The following is a 19,828-nucleotide window of genomic DNA, read 5'->3' as shown; positions in this document are numbered from 1 at the left end:
CAGATCAGCCATTCAGACAAAATACCTTCATTTTCTTACAGTTATGAACTGTTTCCATTTTACTGGATATGTGTGGGTCAGCCTTAGATGTATACACATGCAGCCCTCAAAACATTCAGTCTCTCAGCTCATCAGCTCAAACAAAAGATCATGTGCCCAAAGCACAGATTCCATCAAAATAACTCCATTTCAGTTATGAATTGTTTCCATTTCAATGGATATGTAAAGGACACTGTCCAAGAAACAGACATACAGTCCTCGCAACAATGTTCCCTCAGCACACACACCAGACTAAGTCAGAAAAAATCACTTTATTTTTGTTGTGAATTGTTTCTGTCATTTTATTGAACATACGAGGGTGGGCCTTAGAAATGATCAACCTTCACAATACTGTCTCAGTTTACACCAGACAAAACATCTAAAACAAAATATCTTAGATTGAGACAAGAATGGTTCCCATGTCAGTTTGCTGATGTTGCAGTTTTTATAACCAGGTTCATTAACCCGTGTATAGAGCTGTGTGTTAGCTTTGTTTTGATGAATTTCAGGACGATATTGAGTAATGCTGAACGTCAACAGTTCAGGTGTTTGATTGCCACACAATCTTCTCTCATAAGTAAACAGGATGATTTTTAACTCGTATCACAGATCTTTACAAATCAAAATCAAGCACCAAATTTAAGTTTTAAATGAAAAAACTACAAAGTTACCTTTCAGCCCCAAAATTTCACAGCAATCTGCATTTCCTGTGCATTTGACAAAAGCATACATTTTTCATGAATAGTCTTAAAATCATGGCATTTCACCATTTAGCTTTCACACATACATTCTGAAAACATTCAATGTAACTTTTGTTTTAGTCTAACAATGGCCTCCCAAAACTTAAATTAACTTTCAGTTGATAGTTTCAGCTGAATAAGTGCATCCATCAGCAACAACAAAGGGAGATGGAGAAATCTTGCACCTGTTAGTTGTGAATGAGTTGAATGAGTGAATGAACGAGTGAGTTTGTTTTTGTTTTATGCTGCTTTTAGCAATATTTCCACAATAAAATGTCAGGGGACACCTGAAATGGGCATGACGAGTGTATGCCTTAACCACTTGGCTATCCCATCATCCCGACTGTTTACAAAGAAGAGGCAAGAGGTTGTCATTGTCTAAAGTAGAGTGTTTTAGGATCCTCCACAACCACTTGGCTATCCCATCATCCCGACTGATTACAAGAAGAGGCAAGAGGTTGTCATTGTCTAAAGTAGAGTGTTTTAGGATCCTCCAAAACATCATAGCCCTGATCTTACTCTATGTGATGGTTGTTTAAATGAAACAAATGCTGTGGACCACAATCTCAGGACTACACTGACAGGAAATTGGATGGGCTGTCTCAACTCTTGCCTGGTGTGTCTATCAGCCTAGTCCTGATTCAGCTATTCTTGACAACATATGTTCTGAAATTGATGCAACCAAATCCTGGCTACATCCTTGAATAAGCCTGGTGTATGGTGTTATATTTGTGACACAGTTCCAGACAGCCATGTATCCATAACTGCTTAATTCAACAAGTAATGACAAAATGTCTGTCATGACAGTCTGTTGCAAGAATGGAGGCCTCAGACCAAACACAAAATCTGGATCAAAATTGTTTCAAGACTGGATCAAAATTGATCAAGATTGTTGCAAGACCGGATCAAGATTCTTTCAAGACTGGATCAGGATTGTTTCAAGGCAGGATCAAAATTGATCAGGATTGTTGCAAGACTGGATCAAAATTGATCAAGATTGTTTCAAGACTGGGTCAAGATTGTTGCAAGACTGGATCAGGATTAATGCTTAGACTGGTGTAACACAGACACAAAATCAAGATCAAATCTGTTTTAAGACTTAAAAAAGACGTGAGACAAATATGGGCCTATTAACAGACTCAGTTCAAGCCTTTCAAACTAACCATATTCCCTCTTCACCCCCATTCGTGATGTCACTGCCATGGCATTGCTGCAACACTGCTAAAAGCAGAATAAAACCCAAGTCATTCATTCATTCTTCTTCACACTTCTGTGGGTCAACATGGCCACAACAGTCCAGTTGGTGGAGGTCAGTCCCAATCAAACCTGGGTAATGTCTTCCAGATGTTTGTAACCTGACACCATCTATTATCCCCACCCATATGTGGTCTGTCCTTTCAACACAATCACCAGGTCAGTCAGGAATATAGCCTGGTTGATGAACACCACATGTTTGCAAAGGGACTGCACCATCATTTACCCCTGGTCAAGTCCTAGTGTCTCACAGTCCTTGACTAGCACTTGGTCTCTGTTTATACAATTTTAAATTGCAGTAAATAAACAGATTTAAATTGAAAATGCACCTGAGGGAGATCATCCTGAATTTGAAGAAATGTAGACTTCATTCATTTAATGCTTTAGAGGGCAGAGAGGGCTTATCAATAGGGAAAATTACCGGTATGTGGTTCATGGACTGTGGTTCAGAGACTGTGGTTCAGGGACTGTGAGACAGGCTGTCACAGTTCCTGATCCATAATTTTTCCCTACTAGTCTGTCATACAGACCCTGAAGCAAATATATCAAAGAAAGACCACGCAAGTCTAGAAAATGTGGCAAGTCTAGAAAATGTGGCAAGTCTAGATTTCCTTAGCTTCCGAAAATGAACGAAGTCTGACAGGGCTTTATTTCATTATATTATATTATTTACTATGAACTTTTTTCAGTAAAATATCACAGTTCATTTCTGTAACTAGTTTTTTGTCTATTGCCCTCCCTGCAGTGCTCAGGCCCTAAATGAAGCATGTCTAAACTTCCCAATCTCTCAACTCAATGGGGCTCCTTTAAATGGGGCTCATTCAAATAGGTTTATCTGTCATTATCAAAATTATAAATATTCAAAAACTCAAGTGTCAGTCTATTCAATTCCTGAGAGCGACAAATCCTCTTGTGGACAAAATACAAAGATTGAGCAGGGACAATCAAAATCAGTATGACCTGTATGGTTGCAACAAAATGCCATACTTGCAACAAAATACCATACTTGTACCCCGGTATGTTCCAAAGCACACAACAGAACCATTATCTTCATGTTTTTAATATAAATCACAACATACCCAGGTACAATAAAAAAATCATCATTTTGTTTGCCAAAAAATACACTTATCATATATCTGGAACAATCAAAACCAGCATTACAACATATCCTCAATTGATTAACTGCAACAAAAGAATTCCGTATTTATGTCATATTAAGTCCAGCATGGACAAAATCATAAAAATACATAAACTTTACAAAATCTTTAAAATATTTGCAACAAATACAACTTTTCATACCACTGTTATCCCTAACTATCAAGGCTACCAATATCTTTAAGACGTTTACAAGAAAATATATGAATAATTAACCAAACATTATGACTAAATTGTTTAATAAGTTTACTGCAAATAACAAGCATACTTTACCCAGATTTGACAAAGGTCAGCCTTAACCTAGTCTGTCTCACAGTCTCTGCACCACATTATTTTACCTGCTGTCAAGCCCTCTCTGCAGTGCTAAAGCCTTAAATGAAGTAAGTCTACTTCTGAATCTCTGGTCCTCCCCGGGTTCCTTTTGAATTTATGTGCGGTAGTTTACCATCAAATTATTTATATTCAGAAACTAAGCATTAGTCTAATACTGACCCTGGAGTGAGTGAGTGAGTGAGTGAGTTTAGTTTTACGTCGCACTCAGCAATATTCCAGCTATATGGCGGCCGTCTGTTAATAATCGAGTCTGGACCAGACAATCCAGTGATCAACAACATGAGCATCAATCTGCGCAATTGGGAACCGATGACACGTGTCAACCAAGTCAGAGAGCCTGACCACCTGATCCCGTTAGTCGCCTCTTACGACAAGCTGAGTCGCCTTTGATGGCAAGCATGTGTTGCTGAAGGCATAGTCTACCCCGGGACCTTCACGGGTTACAGACCCTGGAACAAACATATCCAAGAGAATCCATGCAAGTCTACATTACGTGGCAAGTCAAGATTACAATAGTTTCAGGGAGTGAAGAAAAACCCACGGCTCTTTTCATTATATATTTCATGATCATTACTTAAGACGGCATTATCTGTAAAACATGTTCATTTCAGGGATTATATGTTAAAGTCTACCAATACCTTTAAGATCTCATCACAAAATGCTAGTGTTATACACACTAGATGACTCCAGTATGACCAAACGCTTCAAGATGTCTGCAACCAGGCACAAGACTATCATGCCCATATAATCACCTCCAATGAAGCATAACTGATATGGAGAAGATGTTTGCAACTTGACACCAGCTATCTCCTGGACCCCTTGTGTGGCTCAGTAACTGGTGGTCCAGGTCAAGACACCCCCCACCCACAACCCCCTCCCCTCCACCAATCAAGGAAGTTACATAACACCTGACCTCTGACCTTATGAACATGTCACCAGCTATGGAATGCAGGAAATGTGTTTAGGTATCTAATTAACTACGTAATAAATTTGTTATTCTGCATTCAACAATGGACAAAACCTGTAGTAAGCTGGCAGAAGATAAACACAATATTTGGATCAAACCTGTTGTTAGACTGACAGGGCAGCAGACGAACAATCTGGATCATGTTTTATGTCGCTTTTAGCAATATTCTAGTCTGTCTCACAGTCCCTGAATCATACTTTTCTCCTTGACCCTTTCAGCAATGCTAAAGCCCTAAGTGAAAGAAGTCTAGATTTCTCCTGGTTCTAAATATCTGGTCTCCCTGTAGCTCCTTCTCAATATAAATGGGTTTGTTTGTAGACTAACAACTAGTCTCTGAAATGAACATACTTTACTGAAAAAAGCTCATAGTGAAAAACAAATAAAATAATGAAATGGAACAATGAGACTTTCTTCATTTCTGAAGCTAAGGAAATCTAGACTTGCCACATTTTCTAAACTTGTGTGGGCTTTCTTGGAAATATTTGCTTCAGGGTCTGTATGACAGACTAGTTTCTTTGTTACTGAGACTAAGTGTTAGTCTGTCAATATTCCAGCGATATCATGGCAAGGGACACCAGAAAGGGGCTACACACATTGTGCCCATGTGGGGCATGTAAATTGCATGACAAGTGAATGCTTAATACAGTTTGCTATCCTACAGCTCGATCCACAGCATGACCACTCATATATAAACATAAAACCTACCGTCAGTTGTCCATCTGTGAAACTTTTATGTGTCAAATATGTCCAGATGGAAATCGATGCAAGCACCCTGCCATAAACTCAGTACAGATCTGATGAAGTATTCACCGTGCACTAAGTACATCCATGTCACGTCTCCATCTGTACATACAACTCAGGAGTACTTCACATCCACAACTTATGACAACAAATTCACATATAAATGGGAAACTGAGATTTGAAAATCAAAGTCCCGCCAACATACAGTTTCCAACAGTTGTTGAGGAATCCACACGTGACATGGAATTTTGATCCACTGACATTCAGACTTTACACAACAAGCTGCTTATGTTGCAGTCAGTGAACCATGTTCACCATTAAAAGACTAAATCAGACGTCAAGTAATCCTTTTGCGAGTTGCATACCTTAGAGCTGCCTTGCAAAACCACTCATGCATAACATCATGTATACGTTCAAGCATGCATCCTTTCAAGGACCGAGTTTAGACTGGGTATATCCTTACCGGCCACGTCAGTTGTGTCAATACAAAATCCTTCCATAGTATCATTCATGAATGTTCACATTGGTTGATAAAGCTGTGTCTGCATAACCACTACTCCCACAAAAACAATAAGTATTTTCAGTTTGACGTTTTGCAGTTTCTGTGAACAGTCTAGTTCAATATTTGTGGTGAGGTCGAGATTGTTGTTTGCTGTTCACGTTCCAAGTGAGTCAAGTTTTTGATGGATGGGTCACGGTTTAACATCACCTCTGGACTGACTTGTCACTAAAAACTGTCTCTTACATCAGCTTCTCAGGAACATGCTTGTTTGAGTCAGCCAACAGGAAGAGACTGGCCTTAGTGACTGCCTAGAAGACGGGCGAGTGTCAGAACACGAACATGAAGACTGTCTGAGTCCTCCACAGAAAATAGGAAGAGTGATCACACACAGTCAGAAGTAACTCAAAATGACAACACTGCTCACAGTTACTGTTTCATGTTGGGTCAATCCTCTCAGGTAGACACAGCTGTCACAGAGTGATCCTCTCTCAACTTGACGAGAACAACTTGTATGGGGAACACTCACAACAAACACAGGCTGCCTGCTCTCCTTGACCATGTCCATGTCGACCTCCTTCCTCAAACGACATTCTCGTAATGTCCAGCTGGTCACACCTGGTCAAGCCACTCAACCGTGCCCTCAGGTATGTAAAAACCCAGCCAGTCGGACAGGTGAGATAACGAGAATTTGACCAGGTATTGCATTCCAAGCATGACCTGAGCTGTTTAACCTACTCTACCTGTTTACTCCTAATGTAAACTAGCCCGGCTCTGCACAGCCTCTCAAGACACTCTGTGGTCGAAAGTGGGCAGGTCTATTTATAGCCCAGGGGTGTGGTTTTTCTCAAAGATGGTGAATTGAAAGGTCCTAGGGCATGAGGAGATTGTAACAATACTCAGTCTGATAACTGTATTGGGTCTTGTTTAGATAACTGTACCGTTCAATGCCTGTAGCACTTAGTCGTGTAGTTTACTGTACCGCTCAATGCCCTCAGCTCTACAGTCTCGTCACATACTGTAGTTTATTGAACAGTGTTGTGTTACACTTTCTTTACATTTCACAAGTGAGGTGTGTTTGTTTATTTATCAACGATGCAGGAAGACAGAGGCTTGTAGACAAACAAATGAATAATGTACAATATGTATATTGACACTTAGTCAAAGTCCCTAGTTACCTAAATACCTGGCACAAGGAAAGCCCTTGGAGTAACGATCTGATTACATATGCACAAGTCTCACAATGACACTCTAATAGTTTAAATTATAATATCTAACAGACTGGTAATGTCTGCTTACAGACTTGCTTCTCCAAGGGATAGAATTACTATGTATTCAGTGAGCAAAACATCCAATGGCTTGTTAGCTCATGGCTAGTAAATTCCAGTCAGGAAAATAAATTTCCACAGACACTGGCCAGTCTGGCTAGTGAATTTTCATGGGGTTATTTTGCAAATCTATCACTCTCTCTCCAACTTGTTAAGGTATAACACACTTTTAAATCATGTGGTAAAAAAATATTCATCGTATTAGCAGTCTAATTAGACAGCATTAGACAGTATTTTATGCTCTTTAATCTTTTGTACAATTTCTACTTCAAACTTCGGGCTTGTCAATTATTTTGTGGACAAGTTACTTTCAGGCATAGCCAGACTGAATGGCTGTCCATGGGCCTTAACATCCCTTGGAGCAACTTCCCTTGGAGCAAGGCTACGATCTGATTTACCTTAGATCTTCTGTAGTGAATACTTGACAGGCTTCACTACTCCACTGTAAAAGCAGAGCTTCATGTCAGCCTATGCCTTGAAGTCTGTCTCACAGTCCTGGAACTTCAATAATTTACCTGTTACCGAGCCCTCTATGCATTGCTAATTAAAGCTATACATGAAGTAAGTCTAGATTTCCCCATCTGACCCATTTAAATGAGTTTATATGTTACTGTCAAAATTGATCTTAAGAACAACAATTAAATGTGATAAACTGCCAGAAGAAATAAAACAATATTTGAAAATGGAACAAATGCTTGTGCAACCAGTTAATCTGCGTTTTTGACTAAAATGAACAAAATCGTCCATTGTGAAGGTTTAAATAGTTGCAGGGATTAAGTTTTGTGTGCATGAGGGATTAAGTTTTGTGTGCATGCTGGGGTCTGCTGCATTGAGATGAGGAAATGGAGCACAGTCGCAATATCGCAATGAAGGAAGTATCATGCTAACATCTAAGTATGACAAGAATGAAGAATTATGTTGAAAAATGAGTTAAATATGTTAAAACTGTTTCTTAGCTATCTAATTCTCCAGACAACTTATCAGGATGTTACCTTGTTGTTTAGTATGCACATCTGCCCGTCACTGTTTTACACTTTATCTAGTGCTGGTTTTACATCAACTAGTCAATGTTTTACACATTATCTACTGCTGGTTTTACATCAACTAGTCAATGTTTTACGCATTAGCTAGTGTTGGTTTAACATCAACTAATGTTTTACACATTATCTAGTGCTGGTTTTACATAAACTAGTCACTGTTTTATACATTAGCTAATGCTGGTTTTACATCAACTAGTGTGCTGCTTTTACATCAACTAGTCAATGTTTTTACACACTATCTAGTGCTGGTTTTACATCAACTAGTCAATGTATTACACATTATCTAGTGCTGGTTTTACATATTAGCTAGTGCTGTTTTACATCAACTAGTCAATGTATTACACATTATCTAGTGCTGGTTTCATATGACTAGATGACTAGTTAGTGATCTACATCTCAAATCAACCCTTCTTCATAACATCTATTTCTATTTGTATACCATAATTGTTTCATATAAAATCTGTTCTGAATTGACCTAGCGTATCATCAGCTGCCCTTTTACAGATCAATTTTCTGCTTCACCTACATTCTGTTACCATTTCACATACCTTAACTGTTTCATCTTTCTTTTACTTCTTGTTTCACATAACATCACTTCCTGTTTCATATAAAATCTTCTCCACATTCACAAAACATCTACCCATATTACACACATCAATTCTGGATTCACATAACAACTATTCCTGCTTCACATACTATTAATTCCTACCTCACATTGCATCTATCCCTGTTTCACATAACATCTATTCCTGCTTCACATAGCATCTATCCCTGTTTCACATAACATCTACTCATTTTATACACTCTAAACATCTATTCATGCTTCACATAACATCTACTCATAGTACATACTCAAAACATCTATTCCTGCATCACATAACATCTCTTCCTGTTTCACATAACATCTATTCCTAAATCACATTTCATCTCTTCCTGCTTCACATAACATCTACTCATATTATATACTCTAAACATCTATTCCTGCATCACATAACATCTCTTCCTGTTTCACATAACATCTATTCCTAAATCACATTTCATCTCTTCCTGCTTCACATAACATCTACTCATATTATATACTCTAAACATCTATTCCTGTTTCACATAACATCTACTCATATTATATACTCTAAACATCTATTCATGCTTCACATAACATCTACTCATATTATATACTCTAAACATCTATTCCTGCATCACATAACATCTCTTCCTGTTTCACATAACATCTATTCCTAAATCACATTTCATCTCTTCCTGCTTCACATAACATCTACTCATATTATATACTCTAAACATCTATTCCTGTTTCACATAACATCTATTCCTAAATCACATTTCATCTCTTCCTGTTTCACATAACATCTATTCCTGCTTCACATGCCACCTAATTTCCATGACTGCACCACAGGTTATGCCAACCCACAGTCCATGCACCCATTATGTCAATACAACCAAGTTATTTCTATTGTTCATCAACACAATACAGCAAAACACACCGCCATATCCTGAAAACCACAGGTATGTAATTACAGGTAAGTATGATCAAGCCTCAGGTCACCTGGATTAGTACAGAGGATTCTGTACATACACTAGATAATCCCCTTCCATGTCTAGGTCACTGCGACCTATGGCCTGAGGTGCTCTCTTCAAACAATAAGCCATCATACAAGGTGAGAGTATTGGTGCATTGTTATAATCTCCTAGCTGGCAGTGGAATTGACATAATAAAAAGGCAATCATTACATAATGAAACACCCCTGAATTATAGGAGTGTGTGAGTGAGTTTAGTTTTACGTCACACTCAGCAATATTCCAGCTATATGGCAGCGGTCTGTAAATAACGCATAAGTGGCTGAATACACACAAGGTTGTTCAAATTTAAATGTGGGACTGACCATTAGGGGAAATAACTCTTAGTTACATACTGCTGTATTGGAAAATATTGGCTTCTGACAATTACATTTACAATGCAATCCAAAAGCACACTTAATACTATAGAAGCAAACAGTGATAGATGTTACATACATACCTATGTCTGCTCATCCACACTGTGACTTCATTCAGGCCAATTCTTCTCTGTTGAACTTCTTAAATTTCACACGAATGATGTGTCTGTCAGTTCAGTTGAATATCTTCTGGGTTTATCATCAGGATGTTCAATCACGTAAAATTATTCAAATCTTGTGATCGTAATTTTGAAAGTTCGTCATTCAAAATCTTTATAATTCTTGTGACATGGTCAGGGATGAGAACAGGTAGGAAAGAAAAATGAGGAAAATGGTCTGGGCATCTTCTGGGGTTGTGTTGATTGAAACACTATAACATACATCATGAAAGACACCATCATGATCAAACACTCGGAATTCCGCAGATTCGCAGACAATTCTCATCCCTGCATGTTCAAGGATCTCCAAAGAAATTACGTTGATTGATGCTGTGTATAACACATGTAAATTTTTTGAAGTGGAACAGTTGTTTGGCAAAGCATTTCAGGGTGTGTTGTGTTCATTTTCTACCATCATCACATGAAAATGAAGAGAGTTGGTAAAATCTTAAATGTGAACAACCATCTCATCTTCAGGTAAGGAATAGGATTTTGATTCAGAAGGAGTTTTGTATGTTTGTTGTAAGCCATACTCAGCAATAATCCAGCAACATGACAGCAACTTAGACAAACGTGTAGAGGTTTCCAATTCTTTGAAGAGAATCATCCTTGGGGTACATACATGCATTTTCTGCTGCTGGAAAATGTCACGTGACAGTTGTATCAAGGTTTTAATAAAATATTGTACAATAAACAAACAGTCTTTTTTGTTCATTATGTGGCCCCTCACCACGTGGAGATCCCGATTAGAATTGCTCTTAAGTATCTCATGCTTGTTGTAAGAGGCAGATAATGGGATTGCATGGTCAGGTTCACTGATTTGGTTGACACATCGTATCCCAATTGCGTTGATCGAGCCTCATGATGCTTATCACTACACTCGATTGTCTTTAGATCATTGCCATATGGCATTAATATTGCTGAGTGCCGTGATAAACAACAAGCAAACATGACAGCTGTCTATAAATAATCAAGTCCGGACCAGACAATCCAGTAACTGATATTGTAATTGATGATAGTGGGGCTCTAGGAAACATAATCAACCAAACCTGTGTAATTATCTATTTGTTAGCTGAGGTCAATCTTTTGTATGAATACCCATATTAGATTTATCAAGAAGTCAAAGATTTGTCCTATAAAGTATTGGATTATTCTTGTGAGGGCCCGAAAGATTCTGACAAAATCACAGAATTCCTACTGAAGATGAGATGGCATGTCCACAACACGCAGACTTGAGGAAGACGTCACGTAACCTCAGTGAGACCAACCTACAGCATCACCTGTGGATCAAACTATTAACATGAGGTTTAAATCTGTGAACATGGAGAAGTATTCTTGTCTTGGACACAACACAGGTTGATTCCGACGTCTTTGCTTCTAAGATTACATTACAAGCTTCTGTAAAGCAGTCTTATTTCTGGTTGACGAAAATAGAACAGAGGCCTCTCCTCCTCCCAAAACAGATGTGTGAACATATATTTGAACAAATGTGCACAAGAATGACAAATAAAAATACCAAATTAGACTTCAAAATGTCTGCACTCGGATTACCTCAGCTGAAACATTCACAAAAATAACAGCTTTAAAACAATTTTTGACATTCTCTTCCTGAAACGCAAAGAAATGGAAAGGTGATGCTTGTATTTAAAAAAAAATCAATATCTCTTCCTGAATTTCATAACTTGTAACAAGAACCTGTTTGGTGCATGTATTCCCTGGAAAAGGATTGTCTTCAAGTAACACTTTCTCAGTAAAATAGTCAGTCCCTTCAGGAAGCCAGATAGCTGAGTGGGTTAGATAGCTGACTTTGTGTGCTGGAGATTAGGAACTAAACTCAAAATACTAGAATCTGTACTTTACTGAGAAAGTGTAATCCAAAATATAACATGTTACAAATCCGTTTCTGTTCAAAATTATTGTCCAGCACTGCAAAGCATCAATTTAATCTCATGCTGTCCCCAAACAGAACAGGAATCAGTCCCAGAATCACGCCCTCATATCCATCCATTTAAAAAAATATCAAAAAATTGTCCATTCATCCAGAACATCAGAACATCCTGTGTACCTGCAAAACAAGAATCCTTTCTAGGAACCCACACAAGCATCAGATCAACAGATGTTAAGAACAACTTCACCTACCTGTTGAGGTCCTTCTGAGTCTTGAAAGCCATCACAATCTCATTGTCCTCGTTCACCATCTCGTCATGGCCGCCGTAGGACTCCTTGGCAACAGTGTGCGTGGTGATGCTGCGGTCCGCCAACTCTGCCCGTAGGTGGAGACACTCGTCTCTCCGTCTGTCCAGCTCTTCTCGCATTGCTTCCAGTTCATCTTTGAAGACCAAATGATGTGAATTGTTAAAACAAAGTCAAATCATTTTTTTTTAAAACAAAGCCGTCCCAAGTTTGGTTGACAGTGATTCATCTAGACCTGATCAAAGTCTTGTCTGTAAGCCACTTTTTGCAAATTTTTATTTTAAATTTTATATATTAAATGTTATAAATTTCACACAGTAGAACTTAAACATCACACTTCAAGTTATCCCCTTTTACAAATTATAAATTCTTCCTTGATAAATCCCTAATTGTTGTTTTAGTAATTAAACCCAAGCTGCCAAGGTCAATAGTGTATGATTTATACCACCAGGTACCCATTTTCTGCTGGGCGAACAGAGGCAAATTTTGACCAAACTCATATCCTTGAAGTACTTATAAACATGAACCACAGAACAATGCTTCAAAAATTAAGGTTTACATATTAGGGAAATACCAAGACTTTAAACTTTACAGAGAGACACATACTTGAATAATAGTCGGCATCATACCACATGAAATGTCAGAGAGAAATTTGGTACAAAAATCAGTGTTACTTCTGTCATTCACATATTGGGTAATATGTAATAAAAATAAAATAATAAAACACAAAATAAAAATGTCCATATATCAGGGATATTCGATTTTGTTCATTAAGAATTAGATACTGAATAATATACATGTATTTGGTATCAGTTCAGTTTAACTTCTGTTTCCGTGAAACACAGTGGGAGCATATGATTACACGATGCCATTTAGAAAGTGGTCAAATGCAACATGTGTCATATTTGGGATTTCACTTTCTCAGTAAAGTACAAATTCTAGAACTTTTTTGGTCTAGTCCCATCTGGGATTCAAACCCACACCCTCAGTGTCAGGCACCTAATTGCCAGCAAACAAAGTCAGCCACCTAGCCCGCTCAGCCCTAAAAAGTACTAGAATTTGTACTTTACTGAGAAAGTGAAATCCCAAATATGACATATGTTGCATTTGACCACTTTCTAAATGGCATCGTGTAATCATAGCTTTCGGTCGTGGGAGCCGTGCCAATTCACACTCATCAAAGGGGTACAGAAAGTACGCAGTCTAGAATACCAGTTGTCTGACTTTCACTGGAAGTCGTGGTGGCTGAGCGGGCTAGGCGGTTGACTTTGTGTGCTGGCGATTAGGTGCCTGACTCTGAAGGTGCAGGTTTGAATCCCGGATGGGACTCAACCAAAAAAGTACTAGAATTTGTACTTTACTGAGAAAGTGAAATCCCAAATATGACATATGTTGCACAGTGGGAGCATCTTGCGAACACTTGTGGTACTCTTTGTCAGGAGTTTTACATAAATATCAAAATAATGTCAAGTTACGTCACCTAAACTGTGCATTAAGCAAATAGGATTAGTAGCAAAATCTAGGATTAGTAGCAAAATCTAAGTTAGACAAACAAATGTTCTTCAATACAAGATAACTGAATGAAATCTTGCCATTCAACAATATTGTCAGGAAACATGGTATTTCTTGAAAGTGAACTTGAACAGTGATAAAAATTTAGGTCAACCATAACTGACCACCATTAAAACAAAGGCAGAATTCATAATCCAATGAACACTGAACTTTGATTACATGAATCCCACATATTGAATTATAATTTCATACATCAGCACTGTCTCCTTATGCCAGAAGTGTCTTATCGGTTTGTTCCTCTCCAAAACTTAAATAATTAAGACAGGAACTGCAGTTTGGGTCAGGACAATGATCAGGGCTAAAACCATGAGTGATCTAGTTTAATGCCAATTTAGCGATATTCCAGCAATATCACGGCAGAGTACACCAGAAACGGGCTTCACACCTTGTGGGAAATCAAACAAGTGAAAAAGAGAAACCTTTAACCACTAGGCTACCACGCCGCCCCACTAAAACCATGAGGCTGAAAACTGAAACTAATATTACCATAAAATGTTCACCATAAAAACCACATTTTAACTATCATGACAAGTTGAAAACTATCAATATTCTAATACGATAACTTCTTTGAAAGGCATTTTAGAAGTTGTACAGATGAAGGAAAACCAAGTTCTATGGATACTAAACCTCTTTATTAAAATGGGTGTGATGTTTCAGCATAGGTACTAACACCGTTATGGAGCAAGTGTTAGTACCTACACTAAAACGTCGCATCCACTGCAATAAAGAACTTGACTATCCACAGAATTTGGTTTTCCTTCATTGTACTATCCTACAAAATCCTAACTATTGTGACAAAATCTCAATTTTGTACTAATCTGTCAAACATATGAAGCCCATATCCTCACAGAAACTGTTATACAAGGTCGATTTTACTGCTTTTTTTTTTTTTAAAGTGGGATCCATGAAGTAACAGCAACCTCTTAGTAAGAATTTGAAAAGGAATTTGACCATCGTCAGTACTTCATCAGCTTGCAGGCACTACGCTCAATATTCCTTGCAACCGACAGGCCCTCAATTCCAAAGGGCAGATTTGAGAAAGTGTCCCATGGAATGAAAGGACAATTCAACGTGTGCATTGATACTATTGTTTAACTGAACAGGGTTGCTAGAGACAAAGTCTAACCAAGTATTGGGTCACATCTTCAAAAAAAAAAATATGGATACACAGAGTGAGTTTGGGAATACTTTCAAATAAAATGGCTTAGATTAATGTGGGGAATCAAACCTAAGTCATCGACTAGACGACTGAACACTGGTACCACAATGCTAACCCATGATCCCATGTGGATAAGAATTAATGAGTATAGTTTTATGCTGCTTTTGGCATTATTCCTGCAATATCGCAAGGGACACCAGAAACAGATTTCACACAATGTACACACGTGGGGTTTTGACCACAAGTCTTTGGCAAGACACTTTAACCACTAGTCTACTCAAGGGTGAGAGCACATAGTGAATACAAGAGAATGAAGTATTGACGCTGTAGACTGACATGCTTTGCCTACCTAAAATACACTTGACATTTCTAGCCACTGTTCTCTGTTTGGCTGTGAGAAACACAGGCCATTAAATGGACAAAAACACCAGATTAATATAACCACCATCCTCGACATTCAGGATAACCACCATTTTCTCCACAGTCCTCTAAAGACCCCGACCCGTGAAGGTCCCGGGGTAGAATAGGCCTTCAGCAACTCATGCTTGCCATAAAAGGTGACTAGGCTTGTCGTAAGAGGCGACTAACGGGATCGGGTGGTCAGACTAGCTGACTAGCTGACTTGGTTGACACATGTCATCGGTTCCCCATTGCGCAGATCGATGCTCATGTTGTTGATCACTGGATTGTCTGGTTCAGACTCGATTATTTACAGACCGTCGCCATATAGCTGGAATATTGCTAAGTGCGACGTAAAACTAAACTCACTCACTCACTCTAAAGACCCCTGAGCCCTAATATATACAGTCAAGTCTTGTGGATCCAACATCGCCTGCTTTGCACAGCAAACTGTCTGATTAACAAGGATGTCAGAATAAAGGAGACTAAATTATGTTTGTTCAATTTGTATCCAATGAGAGAGTCAAACAAAGCTGATTGTCGCATAAACGGAGGTTGGATTAACGAGACTTGACTATAAATAGCTACATAAATCTTGACAACTCCCCTAGATCTTAGGGTAAACTATTTCAAGGAGGATACTTTCTCCATGGTCCTCTAGAGACCCATGAGCCCTTATAACTACATAAATCTTTACAACACCTCAACATCTTACCTTGAGGAAAAACTATTTCAAGTATTGAAACACCATTTTACGAAAGATCATCCTTGGCACTCAGGGGAATATCTTATCTATGATCCTCAATAGCACCCTAAGTCCTTTACAGTCCTACCATCCTCGACGTTCAGGGGAATATTTGCGCTATGATCCTCAATAGAACCCTGATTCCTTCACAATGATACATATCTTGATAAGAACCCATCAAGATCTTACCTTGAGGCAACCCAAATTCAGTGATGTAATAATACATGTAATTCCTCGATAAAGTTATTCATGTATCATAATTTTGGGCAAAATAAGAATAAAATAATGTTGCGCGAACATAACAATGTCACAAGTACAACAAGGATTTACATGCATGTCAAAAATAAGAAACACAATATATGATATAATCAGCAACACAATATATGATACAATCAGCAATACATCCATAATATCAAGTGCATCAAGAAGGGGATAGTGAAGTAAATCGAGGGTGGAGTGGGGGTGGGATTTGGGGAAGGGGGAGGGGGGCGGCATGGACTGGGAAGACGACTGGCATGGAAGGGGATGGGAAGTAAGGGAGATACTTCATATTCTGCACAATAAGCTTGGCTGATGCCTCCCCACTGAAGATAACAGAAATATACAGAGATGAAAGCGAAATCTCACTGACAGTCAGAAATTATTAAATATTACAAATAAACACAAAATTCACTGGATATACATTCTGTATATCTGAATATATTTGAAAGATGTATACTGGCGTCTCCTATTCTCGCGGTACTTTCGGATATCGGCTGAAAAAACAATACAAACAGTTCTTTTCGTATGAATGGAAGAGATCCCCCCCTCTAACATCTGCATCTATCAACTGCTTGATCCATCAGGTGTATTACCACACTTGAGCTCGATGAAAAACATGGTCGTCCGTCGCTGACTTTTCAAGGCATTTCCTATTCTCGTGGCATAACGAGAAAGTAATGTTATTTGGTGTAAAGAAGGGGAATCTTATTGGAAAGGGCGGGGAAAAGTTACGATTTTTCTATGTTGGTTAGAACTCACGAATATTCATTAGATTGCAAAACTTTGATAAATCACATACGTGGTCCACTTCCTAGTTACCAGTCAATGATGTAAACAATCGCTAAGTATCATGCATTGGCGATCTCGGCAGAAAATGTGTTTACCGCGAGAATAGGAGACAGCCCTATATATTTGTATTTGTACATAGCCTGACCACCCAATCACATCAGTTGCCTCTTAAAGCAAGCATGGGTAATGTTGAAGGCCAGATCAAGCCCAGACCTTCAGGAGCTGATGTCTGAGTGAACCTTACAAAGGCATATTTTTCATCAATGGAATTTGATAGATGTCTGAAACTAACCTATGGATGACAAATACACTTATATTTGTGATGAGATCAAATTCAGAGAAGGCATGTAGTTAGTCATGTCAACAGGACACAGTGTTAGAGTGGTCGATCGGGCAGGAGACAAATTGTTATCTTACCCTCTGGCGACTTAGCTTTGTCAGTTCTCCCTCGCTTAGAAAACCGTCTAAATACTACAGCATGACATTAAAGAACACAATGTTCATTAACAGTGTTGTGCAGCTGTCGGGGGCGAGTGTTTGGCAGCAGGGATTATATGAGAGCTTTGTGGAGTTTGTGTGGGAACAAGTACATCACTGACAGCCATTGAGACAAGAGACCAGAGGGAAGACCTTGACCCAATACGCGATACTATCAACTATACTAAGCACACTATGTGCAAGCTCACGAAAACCTGTTCATTTCAGTCGGCATTTTTGCCTTGTTTTCCTTGCGAGGGTGAAATATAAAATTATTGTAGTCAGCTCAATATTCCAGCAATATCATGGTAGAGGGCACCAGAAATGGGCTTCACACATTGTTCCCATGTGGGGAGTGGAACCCTGTTCTTCGGCGGTGTGATGAGTGAACATAACCCTCCTGACCCCTATTTGATGAAGTGTGTCATGCATGTCTCTGATCAAAATGGCAGAAGTGTAATACCTGCCAAAAGTCCAGATTTTGTTTTTCAGTAACAGATACAAATTCTCAATAAAAGTCCCTGATTACTGCGGTGTATTTTAAGCTAACATGATAAGAATTACTGGCATTTATAAATCAGTGGCAGTCATATGCTTGATACTCCAAAAATGCAACAAAGTCCAAGGTTTTCCTATATGTAACCTATGGTCTCTGGTAAGAGGGGCTGACAGTGTGTGTTTCCAGAAGAGGTGGGATTTCATCAGGAGCAGCGTTGGTGGGGAAGGGGTGTCTATCGTGGTGTTTCTGAGTGGCATAGGTATGACGTCATCGATGACGGAGTGTTGTGTGTCATTCTGGGGATGTGTGTAGAAATATTGTGTGAGCATAGATTGGGACTGTTGAATTGTGACAAGGACACAGGGTCAGCAGGTTAAAGCTATGTTGGTCTTTCCTCGGTGTAAATTTTGAAGCAATGGAGGGCAAATTCTGATGGGAACTGCCATAGGCATACAAGAATGGCATACAGGGAAGCTACATCTGACAGTTTGAATACCCATAGGATGGAAAAGACAAGCATAGGATGCTGGGAACCTATCTGACCTGAATCTCCCACTGGTAGACAAGCAAAGGACCTTGAGATCTTGAGAATCTTCACAGGATGAGGTGGACAAGCATGGGACCCTGGGACCTATCTGACCTGAATCACCAAGGGGGACAGGTAAAGGACCTGAGATCAGACAACCTGAATCCCCACAGGATGAGGAAGACAATTTAATGCTGTGGACCTGTTTGACCAGAGTCCCTTGTTAGACAAGATTCTTGAGAATCTCCATAGGCAGGGCTAGACAAGCATGGGACATATCTGATCAGACCCCACAGAATGAGGCATACAAGCATGGCTTGATGAGCTTAGGTCTTGGCAGCTGGGCCCTTGGGGCATGGTGAGCTGGGGGCTAGGTGAGTTTGAGCCTGGGGAGATCAGGGCCTGAGGGCTTGATGAGCTTGGGCATGGTGAGCCTTTGGCTTGGGGAGCTGTGGCATGGGCAGCTGGAGAGCTGGGGGCTTGGGGAGCTGGGGCCTGAACGAGAGTTTCTGACCATGTGTAAATTTCAGAACAAGACTCAATCTGTTCAGTCACTCAGTGTCTAAAGGGAGTGAAGGTTTTCTTGGTGAGATGTGGGGGTTTGAACAATTTTGCAGTTTTCTTGGAACAGGATTCAAACGGGTCAAACTGTGTGTTTTGGATGCAGGACAGGGATGGGATCATTCCCTTACTCTTTTTCCCCTTCTGTGAATGGCGTCTTAATATAGATCCTCCTATAGTTCAGAGCAAAGCAGAGAGGACCAGCATGAGAAGGCAGCCAAGAAAACCAAGTTGAGAGGTCAACACGAGGACACATACACCACAGCCACATGCAAGTTAGATAGAAAGAAAAGTCATGCATGTGAAAATACTGCAACATGTCAGGAGAAAGTGTGAGCCAAATATAACATATGTTACTTTCCACTGATATCTATCGTCCATTTGGCTATAGGGACAGCCAGGTGTGTGAGAAAGGATGGAGACGGCACAGCACAGGTTAATGAA

General features: G+C 39.2%; 1 protein-coding gene across 2 annotated transcripts in view; it reads right to left on the bottom strand.

The window, feature by feature from the left end:
• LOC137260336 (unconventional myosin-Va-like) overlaps positions 1-19,828 on the bottom strand; it is a 148,515-nt gene that overhangs the window by 37,822 nt on the left and 90,865 nt on the right. For both annotated transcript variants that reach the window (XM_067798014.1, XM_067798015.1), the window contains one exon: positions 12,343-12,532. In XM_067798014.1, the coding sequence (XP_067654115.1) occupies positions 12,343-12,532 (190 nt within the window). The remainder of the gene's footprint in view (positions 1-12,342; positions 12,533-19,828) is intronic.

This window comes from Haliotis asinina, chromosome 13 (assembly GCF_037392515.1).
Source record: "Haliotis asinina isolate JCU_RB_2024 chromosome 13, JCU_Hal_asi_v2, whole genome shotgun sequence".
Lineage (NCBI taxonomy): Eukaryota > Metazoa > Mollusca > Gastropoda > Lepetellida > Haliotidae > Haliotis > Haliotis asinina.
Note: the sequence above shows the minus strand (reverse complement) of the source record. Positions and strands in the feature narration are given on the sequence as shown.